At 52.8% G+C, this 10,000-nt stretch overlaps 2 protein-coding genes across 2 annotated transcripts; one reads left to right on the top strand and one right to left on the bottom strand.

Moving 5' to 3' along the window:
* Positions 1–776: 776 nt before the first annotated feature.
* On the bottom strand, positions 777–1,663 carry H310_13598 (hypothetical protein). Its single transcript, XM_008881151.1, has 2 exons — positions 904–1,663; positions 777–850 (listed from the first exon to the last, which is right to left on the bottom strand). Exon 1 carries the CDS (start codon positions 1,642–1,644, stop codon positions 934–936), a length of 711 nt encoding a protein of 236 aa, XP_008879373.1. The 5' UTR covers positions 1,645–1,663; the 3' UTR covers positions 777–850; positions 904–933.
* Positions 1,664–2,243: 580 nt separating this feature from the next.
* H310_13597 (hypothetical protein) lies at positions 2,244–9,175 on the top strand (the record flags this gene model as incomplete). The annotated part of the gene is made up of 27 exons (XM_008881150.1): positions 2,244–2,407; positions 2,460–2,576; positions 2,628–2,739; positions 2,812–2,949; positions 3,042–3,147; positions 3,513–3,713; positions 3,866–4,062; positions 4,315–4,726; positions 4,932–5,057; positions 5,333–5,496; positions 5,603–5,700; positions 5,985–6,108; positions 6,233–6,421; positions 6,610–6,723; positions 6,877–6,984; positions 7,120–7,188; positions 7,324–7,397; positions 7,456–7,543; positions 7,608–7,709; positions 7,764–7,845; positions 7,926–8,030; positions 8,087–8,210; positions 8,272–8,354; positions 8,434–8,588; positions 8,745–8,900; positions 8,951–9,096; positions 9,156–9,175. Coding segments are annotated over 27 exons (3,573 nt in total), but the record flags the coding sequence as incomplete, so codon positions are not given.
* Positions 9,176–10,000: the final 825 nt, after the last annotated feature.

Here is a 10,000-nt window from a genome sequence, read left to right as displayed (position 1 = left end):
TCATGCGGATGTCCTTCCTCTGGTTCATATATACTATTGCTAGTGCTACGATGTCGATAAGTACAGAGATCCCTCAATTTTTGTTCCCAGTCAAAGTATAAATTGTAACAGACCAAACCAAGGACAAAGAGACCACAAAAATCAATTTATAAAGGGAAATACATTAGTTTAGCAATCGCTCGATTGAGTAGCCTGTGGCATCGCAAAATACAATGCCAGTACGCTACCAGCAATTATGAATCGTCATGGACGATACACACTCCCACGCAGATAGCGACCACGTCATGGCCGTAGTGTCTTGCACTACGTGGAGCTAACGCTGCCTCACATTTTGAATTTTGAATCACCAGCATCAAATTCAAACCATGTTCAAACCATCCCAGGAAACTTGATACTAGTATCAAATAATGTTAAAGAAGATACTCCGGAGTATTCATTTTCAGTAGGGAGCAAAACTTGAGGGATCTCTGTATCGAAAATCGTATCTCTATTTCGGTAAGTATCGTTTTCTTTGGGTGAGACAATATCAATTCTAAATCGTGCAGGTGGCGGAAGTATCGTATCGATATCATTTGTCACGAATTTTCGACATCAATACAGTATTCAAATTCCTATACATAGTAGTATAAGAAACGCAATACAAAAAGATGCACGGTAGAATACGATTTCCCTGCCGCCGTCACCGCGACCCGTCATGTCATGAGTGTGTGAAGCCATCGACGTGGAGAGAGCATGCAAGGAGAACTTTTCAACCCGCTCTGACGAAAAACATGGTTATCTTCGTTAAAACGACACATTGAACGCACCAAACCATCCAAAGTCTTTTGGAAAGGGCGACAAACTCGTGGCTCTACACGACTGAGTGGCGCGCGACCTCTGCACACAGTAGAGATGACTCCTTACCGGATTTGCCGTTGAATCGAGATCTTCCTTTCACATGGCCGCTGGGCCTTCATCGTGGAGTTGGAGCACCTTTTCCATGGCAACCAAGTGGACATGCTGATGCGTGTCGTTCAGCATCAAGGAGAACTCAGGGCTTTCAACGGGAGTGCCCGTGACTCGATACCCCTTGCGCTCGTAGAACCCGAACAAGTCCTTCCGGGCAGATACAACGCTAATTTCCATGCGCGGTGTCGATGACAAGTGCTTTGCATAAGTTGCAACGAGGAGCTCAGCGGCCTGGATGAGGTGGCTGCCCACTCCACGCCGCTCAAATTCGAGTAGAACGCTCACGCTGGAGAACTGACCCACGACGACATTGGTTTGTGCATGATGGGCCCACTTGACGTATATGCTGCCGCAGCAACGGGCGCTGTCGTGTTGGTCATGGTCAGTGATCTCCGCGACGACGAAGTTCGAGTTGGGTGCAACCAACATGGCTTGGACATCGGCCAACGTGTATCGATTGTGGTGCTCTTTCGTCTTGAAGAACGCGTCCGCCATGAATGCTTCGTTGGTGCACGCCAGGATGAAGGAAGCGTCGGCGGGCACCGCTGGCCGCGTCGTGATGGACCATTGCGTCATGGCAAGCCGTCTGTAGTGTGTGTCCTCCGCGGAGAGTTCACGCGCAAACAGAAGAACTGAGACACGAGTTGAATCCAGCAAAGTGCAGCCACTTGGCGGTGGCCGCGCACGTACTTCCATCTTCCTCTCCTGCACAACAACATCTCACCAAAGTAGCGATTCGTTCAGCAAAATTTGCAAATATTGAAAAATACTTAGGTATCTGGGATATTTCAAATATTGTACTTGAGCACGTCCTCGAATATAGTATCAACACACTGGGGATCCTTTACACATGAGAGCAGGCGTTTGACTGCACGCAGCGCCAGCTGTGTTGCCCTGTTTGTAGACAAAATAACAGCAGCATCAGGGCGGATGCGTCCTTGGGGAAAGCAGTACGTACAGGTGAAGGAAGGTGCGACGCGCAGCAATTTGCAAAAGCTCGACATGGATATCTCTCCACTGGCGTGCAGCAGCAAAGTACCGCTGCATGGCCCTTCACATCTAAAGGTGACGAAGCAAATATTTGACAGGACGGAGCATATTGTCAGTTACTATAGTCCTTTGAAGATAATATATATCAGAAAATCCCGAATTGTGTGAAATATTCTTGGCTGACCGGCAAAAATCAAATTTGCATTATTAAACTGGACGTTGACGATGGGTAAGAAAAGATTTGTATTTCGGAGTTGTCGATTGGTCGATGCACCTTTTTTCTCCTTGACAACAATCATTATAGCATGGTGCTCGATGTCGTCGTGGAGTTCCGCGCCATTCGCGACGTCCGCGTCATTGGGTTCTACAGCGCAAAGGATCCACGATCGGACAAGCAGTATGTTGTGTACGTCATCGAAGTCACCACTGTCGATCCGTCTGCGGCGACGTCGTCGTTTCTGATCTACCGGTACGTCTCTCCACGCGTATTCATCCGATCGTCGACGACGCCTTCCTTCCAGGCGATACTCTCAAATTGCAATCTTATCAACGAAACTCCACTACGAGACCACCGTTGGGCTACCACCCAAGTATGCGTTGCAGCCGTACCCGCTTACAGCGGAGCAGCTTGCACATCGGTACAACGTTTCCCCTTGGTCTCGCAATGCTGACATGTGCGCACGAAACAGGTACGACGGGCTGCGACGGTTTGTCGACGAGATCTTTGCTGCACTGAAACTCGTCTCCGGGATCGATGCGGCACCTCCGCCTTGTTCCACCGTTGTCCCTCGCGACATCCAGGTTCAACCTCTGTCCCGTCATGTGCACATGTTGCATGTTGGCCATTCATTGTTCCATGTGTCGTATGCTCAGATGTTTTACGAGTTTCTGCATACACACAAGAACCGCCCTCCGATGCCGCTGCACCCGCCGCTGGCGGATTGGGCCACCCCCGGAGAAATGACCTCGTCCACATGCAGCAACGGGACCTCCTCTCGCTTTTCTTCTATCGTACGTCGAGTTTGCCACTGTCGTTGGACCGGTGCTTGACGGTCTCCCTTGAGCTTCCCGACTCGTGCGAGGCTCACTCCCCACCCACGTAGTCGTCAGAGTCGCTGAGTGTGGCGGCAGCACGATGGGGTGACGACGAAGGCAGTGTCGCGGGCGACATGGATGAACAAGTCGACGACTCGAGCCTGGTCGTCCTTGGTATGGCACTCCCGCTCACCACATTTGGCATTCTCTTGATTTGGAGCGATTGCATGGTGGAGTGGTTTCAAACAGAGATTACGTTTTCAGCGTAGTGGGTGTTCCAGGTTGTTGATACTGCTCATTTGAATGAACTGCGACGTACGCACCCCTGCGCTCTTCCAATGCTGTCCCTCCTGTGTGAGATAGTGACCCTATGTCCGCCATATTTCTTGGACGAGTCGTGGTGACCGAACTTTCGATTCCCCATCACTAGGGCCCCTGTCATCGTTGCGCCGATTTCGACCTCGACAAGTGGATGGAATGAGTTTTTGTCTGGATGGTGCATCATTTTTTCAGGTCGTCACGATGAATATTCCCCGCAGATAACGACGACGCGGCGATCCAAGAGAAATCCCCCTTGGAGCTGTCAAACCACCTCCGCAACGACGTGCTGCAAGTGGAAAGCCAGTGCCATGCGCTGTGGAACGTTGTGCAGGCGTATCTCCACGCGGCTCAATCGTTTTCTCAGGCGACGCTTGCCGTGGAAGCTGAGATTGCCCGGTTGTCGAGAATGCCATTGCTTGGTACGTGTGTTTTCATGAAAAATCGATGACGACAAGATGGTTGTGTCGGTGCGTTGTGCTGCGTGCACTCTCGTTGCGTTCTCGGGCTCAGAGTATTCTGAGTGTGTTTTGGTCGTCGATGGCCCGTCGGCCAACTGCTGCTCGTTGTCTAGGCCAAAGCGGCACTTTCGTCGAAGACAGGAATGCCGAGACAGGGGTTTCGATCGCCCAAACGACCAAAGACGCCGAACAACCCCCGACGCGTCCGTCGACATCGTCGTTCACGTCCTTCTCCATGGAGCCGTGGAAGGTATTGCAGGAAAGTTGCGGCCTCAACGTCGTCGCGCCCATTCGCCAGCTATGCCATGAGGTACATCTCCATGGCGACGAATGTGGACAGTGTCAATGTAGCATCAAGTTGGTTGCGACGATGCTGCAGGCCGTTCGTGAGTGTGTTTTTTTTGACATGGTAGACGGTGTTTCCTTGGAGTGTTCTTGGTAGGCCATTCGTAGATTCTAATGCTGTGAAAGTGCAGGGTTCTATATCGTGACACGAAGATATCGATAGTTTTCGATCGATGTTGTTGCTGCTGTTGTTGAAGAATGTCACGTGCATCTGTAGGTTCTTCCCGAAGTGAAAGCGACCTATTGGGGCTGCCTGGCGCCATCCACCCACCGCGGTGGATCCGCTGCGCCGCTGTATCCTGCCTTTCGATACCTCCGCGAACGAGAGAGTCTCCAAGCATCGCTGCAAACAACTTTAACCGACGTCTCAACAGCCTTTCGTGCGGCTCACAGCGGCTTTCTCACATCGCAAAATCCACTCGACACCACCCCATTCTCCAATGAGATGCCTGTTTTCACGAATCCTGGGACACACGACCTACACAACATCGCCCGTGCGGCTACCAAACGGCCTCACGACAGCGACATCGAGGGTGACATGTCCTCCGACGATCACGCCTGCCCAACGTCTCCAATTCCTCTCGTGAACAGCAACAGCGAGTCAGCGACTTCCACGACAGTCCCTCAAGGTAGATTCGTCGAGTGAAGATGCAATTTTTGAGCCATGCGCTCGGCTGAGTTGATTTGTGTGAACGAAAAACAAGTGCGATTGTGAATCGGGATGGCGCACAGGCACGCCATCCACGCTGGTCGAATTGCATGGCTTGAGGATTTTCTGTTGAATTCATATTCTTGGAGAAAATCCCTCATTTCGCTTTCCTGTGGTTGTCGTAGTGTATGTGTGGGGTCGATTACCCGACGCAACGACACCGTTGCTGCGACCCACCCCTCAGCCCATTCGCATCGGCCAAGACATTGCCCAGGTTGCGTGCGGTGGCGACCGCCTCCTCTTTCTCACAGGTGTGCCTTAAAACATCAGCTCACCCAATCCGTTCATACGAACTCCACACTTCACCCTCCTACCCGTCTCGCTTCGAGTATTCGTGTGCAATTTCCCTGGCTTGGATAGCACCGAATTGCTTTTTCTTTGCATTCCCTCGCTTGGACAGAATATTTGATTGTGCTCTTGGCTCAAGTTGAGATTCAATTGCCGTCGGCAAGTTGTTGTGTTTTTGTATGGCATGTATATCGGTGAATGGCCAGCCAGCGCTGCAACTAGCAACACGGTTTTGTAGTGTCGGGCGAAGTGTACAGCTGCAACCCAGACGAAAAAGGGCAAACCTTGGAAACTCCCCAGCTGGTCGAACAGTTTGCCCTCGACAAAGCCCTCCACTCCACCATTGTGGTCACGGTCGCTTGTGGTCCGCAGCACGCCTTGGCCATCACCCACGTTGGCGAAGTAAGTTGTCCATGACGAAGGTGTGATTCGTTGATGGTTGTTTGGACATGTTTTGGACGTCAATTCGCACACGGCCTCAATCGCTACTCACTGGACGCTGTGCTAGTTGTACTCGTGGGGAAGTGGCGAAGACGGACGTCTGGGCCACGGCGATATTCGCGATCGACCCGTTCCACGAAAGGTCATGAGCTTGCTGGGAGAAAGGTGTGTGTGTGTGTGTGGCCAGGCACGGCGCATCGATCTTTCGAGTGCTTGGAACGTGTGCAATGTGCCGTTAGCGTTTGTGTACTTGGTGCAGGGACATGCCGCACCAAGGTGGGATCGTTTTTTCATGTCTACAAGCTGGAGTTTGAGGGAAAAAACGACGGTGTTTTTCATGCCAACTTTTCGTCGTGTGTTTTGTTTGCATGGCGACGTGAATTTTCAACATGTTTTTCATCGAGATGAAGTGCCTAATCTTGTGAGTCGTCTTGTGCTGTATATCGAAGGGTAGTACAAGGCAGCTGTGGTGGCGCACACACGGCAGTGATTTCCGCGACAAATCAATTGTTTACGTTTGGTCGGGGCAAACACGGGCGCCTCGGCCTTGGTTCCTCGGGACTGTTTCGCATGGTAGGTGTCGAGCACATCGACATTGGTTCTCGTCCTTCAATTTTCTATGGTTTTCTTTTTCAAAAGTTCCTGCAACGATAGTGTGGTGTATGCCGCATCGATCGATTTTGATCTAGCAGTGTAGACACCAACTCCAGTCTCGTCCAACGTGGCATGGAAGCACGTGTGCTGCGGATGGAACTTTACCATCGCGCTGAGCATGGCAGGACGTGTTTACAGTTGGGGTAAGCAGGCCGAAGGACAGTGTGGCTTGGGTTACGTTGAGGCCGACCAGCACAGCCCTGTTCAAATTGATGCACTCCGTCCGTACAATGTAAGTGGAAGTTGTAGACTGGCAACAAAATTGTCAAGCCGAGTGGTGTCGATGCTCTAAGATTTTGGCCAGTGTCCCCGTCATCCGTTTAAGACGGAACGTGCTGCGCGGCATGTGCCATTCGAGCCACGTTATTCTGATCATCCCGATGTGTGGTGCCTTGCGCCATTCACGCCAAGTCTGTGTAGATTGTCGGCGTGGCGTGCGGGTACACGCACACCCTGGCTGTATCGGACAGCGGCGAGCTGTTCTCGTGGGGCCTGGGCGAGTACGGCCAACTGGGGAAAGAAACCATCTACCAAGTACGTTGTCGTCTGCGGCGTCGACGTCGGTTGTGGGTCCTTGGCGATTTTTTATGCGGGACATGCATTGTGTGCTGGCCGGTGATTTCAAACCGCTGGAGATCGATGCTTCTCGCTCTTGAAGATGGATTCTCAAAGTTGTTGCCACGATAGCCGGTGCCACAGATTGTGGATGTTTCAACGTGCCTCGCGATGGATCGGGTCCTTCAAGTCTACTGTGGAGCCTTCCACTCGGTCGCAACCACGGAACGGAATGTGCTGGTAACTCATTTTCATCCATCGCGCCACCACACCATCCCCAGGCGCCAGATAAATTTTCTTTCGACTCGATTGCGTTCGAATGGAAGAGCCATGGTGTTGTTTGGTTGAATTCTGATATCCACCATCGCGCTGTAGTTGACGTGGGGGCTTAATGTGTACGGCGCTTGTGGCCTGGGCCATACGACCAACAAGGACTCGCCTGAGGTACGACGCGTCGACGTATGATGCCCACTGCCTCTCGAAAATGAAGACATTCCCAACATCCATCGCGTTGGATGTTTGATGGCTAGAGTCAATTGCATCCATTCAAGTTTAGATCACGACATGTTGTTTCTGTAGCGACTGGACTGCTTTGATCGAGGCCATGAGCTCCTCGTCGTGTGCGGCCACAAATTCACGATGGTTCTCGAACGGTAGTACACAAGATGCTAGTTCTACTGGAGTACAAGGCATGATCGATGTGCTGGTCAGGGCGTCGGGGTCGCACGTCGAGCTCGGGACGCAGCCGCCAACGACGGGAAGTTTGCAAAAGGAAGAGGACCTTCGCCGTACGAAGCGGGTACTCGTACACCGATTTGCTGTCCCGATCACACAGTTCACAAGCCTCGTTCGGGACTGCCTAGCTGTGGCGCACTCGGATCTTGGACAACTGGGACGCCACAAAAGACTCGCCGTTAGCGCAGACGTTGTGGCGCCAGGGCATTCCACCGTCGTTGCGGTCCAAGGTAAAAAATTTGCATCTCGTCTTGGTTGTAGTTGCCTCGCATGTTCATTCGTAGGTGTGGCCACTGGCCATCGGGAATACTCTCAAAATCACCCCTGCCATGTATCAATTGTACCGGCAACGCGCTAGCCAAACGCGTACGTGGGGGTCGCGATGGCTTCGTTTGCTGCGTGCCGCTGCCATCCGCTTTCCCACCGACTTGCACTCCACGTTCTAGGTCTGGGCAACGTGCACCTTTCAAACGGCCGCGAACACACCGTCCGGCTCATCCACACCGATCTCCCCCGCACGTTTCCGACGCTCAAGCTGTTCGACACGAGCGGTACGTCCCGCCGCCGCCGCCTTCGTGGGACTGGATTTTCTACCGACCCGTGGCAGGACCGTACTTTGATTTTTTGCGTGAAGTGCTTGAAACGTACGCATGCTACCGCCCCGATTTGGGATACATTCAAGGGATGTCGTATATCGCGGCGCTCCTGTGCCTGCACATGCCAACCGATCGGTGCGGCGGTGGAATCGCGGCAAGGTGGGGCTAATGCGTCGGGATGGGATCGTCCTCGTAGGTTCCTGACATTCCAGTGCCTCGCCAACGTAATGGTTCACGAGCACCTCTTTACGTTCTACTTGCTCGACGTCGACTTGGCCCGTACGTAGAGCGAGGACCCCGTGTCGCAGGGACACTTTACGCGCCAGATCTGTTTGGAATTCACGCGCTGGCGGTGTAGACAACTACTATATGTGGTTTGACGAGTTCTTCAAGATGGAATTGCCCCAACTATTTCAACATTTCAACTCCATTGGCGTCCCGACAAGCCTCTTTCTCATGAATTGGCTGCAAACGCTGTTCCTCCAAGTGCTTCCGCTAGAAGTCGCGTCGCGGGTACTGTGTGTGCTTGGTTTTGCGTCCATGTTGCGTTGCTTGATCAAGCCGCGTTTTCTTGTCCTGGACGATGAAAAGTCGATGCGCGTTCGGTGTGTGGGTCGCGCTGTTGGGCAGGCGTACCAGACTGCGACCGCTCATCGTTTTTCGTTGTAGGTGTTTGACAACTTTTTGCTGGACGGCGTCCTGTTTCTTTTTCGCACGGCGCTGGCCATCCTGACGCTGCTGGGTCCGACCCTATTGGAAAACGACTTGGACGTTGCGCTGCCGCTGCTCCAGCGACACTACCAGCATCAAAGCCGATGGTTCGAGGTAAGTGTGTTTTCAAGACCGTCGATAGCGATCGATGCTGTCGGTCGTAGGCCCTGGCCGAAGACAAACTGTTTGCCACAATCGCGGCAATCCATACCCCGTCGCACGTGTACATGGGCGTCGAAACGTTGGTGCAAAATGTTTATTTTTACCTCCCCGGGACAGCGTCGGCGGCGTATCCGCAGCAAAAAGTCAGGTAACGTGGCAGAGTGTGTCGACATCGATGGCGGGATGTTGGACCAACGAGGAATGTAGGCGGTCGCGGTATGCCCTGAGCGATCAACTGGACGGCATTGTGGGCGGTCTGTAGCACGAACGCGAGGATGCAGCGATCGAAAAGCACGCGATGGCTTCCGTCGGAACTCCTCGATCAATGCCTTGGCATTTTATTCAATCGAGCCGTGTGTCTCCACTTCGCATGACTTGGACGACGCGCACGTTGCGGGCAGGTGGCGCGGTCATGGCTTCCTTGAACAGCGAGCAGCGCATTAGCTGCTTGTGTCATGCCCACGACGTCAGCGAGAGAGTTCGTTAGCGCACACTTATTGCGATGCACCACGATGCTCCAGGGCGTGTTTGTGTGGACGGCACGCCGATATAAATCCTGATCGCCAGCACACATGCTAAAGTCGTAGCACGACGCTTCACTTGTCGAGAGTCATGCAAAGGAGCACAGGTGCTGCTGTGATTCAAGCATCTCAAAGGTGGCCTCTTGACTTCGGCAGCGATGCGTGTGGATGGACCACGCCGACACCACCACTGGGATGCTCTGACGAGTTGTGATGGAGAAGTGAACCATCGACGTCGTCCTGGTCGACCGCTTCTCCACTGGAGCATCGGCACAGCACTGTCCGATGGTTCCTGCTGGCTTGTTTTCAGGCATGGCGATCATGCGCAAGGGGGAATGCTTGAGCCCGACACCCATAAGTCGAGAGCGATGCCAAGGATTTGACCAGGTCGACCGACCTACAGCAGCGCTCATGTCCCTTGCCACATTTCGCGGTGCACCAGGCAAGATTTTGGTCGATGGGTATGAGCCAATCCGAACCCGCCAAATCCATTTTATCAATCTCTTTTTGTCCAATTAAAAATCGATACCC

This window comes from Aphanomyces invadans (genome assembly GCF_000520115.1).
Source record: "Aphanomyces invadans strain NJM9701 unplaced genomic scaffold supercont1.54, whole genome shotgun sequence".
NCBI classification, from domain to species: Eukaryota; Oomycota; class Saprolegniomycetes; order Saprolegniales; family Verrucalvaceae; genus Aphanomyces; species Aphanomyces invadans.
Note: the sequence above shows the minus strand (reverse complement) of the source record. Positions and strands in the feature narration are given on the sequence as shown.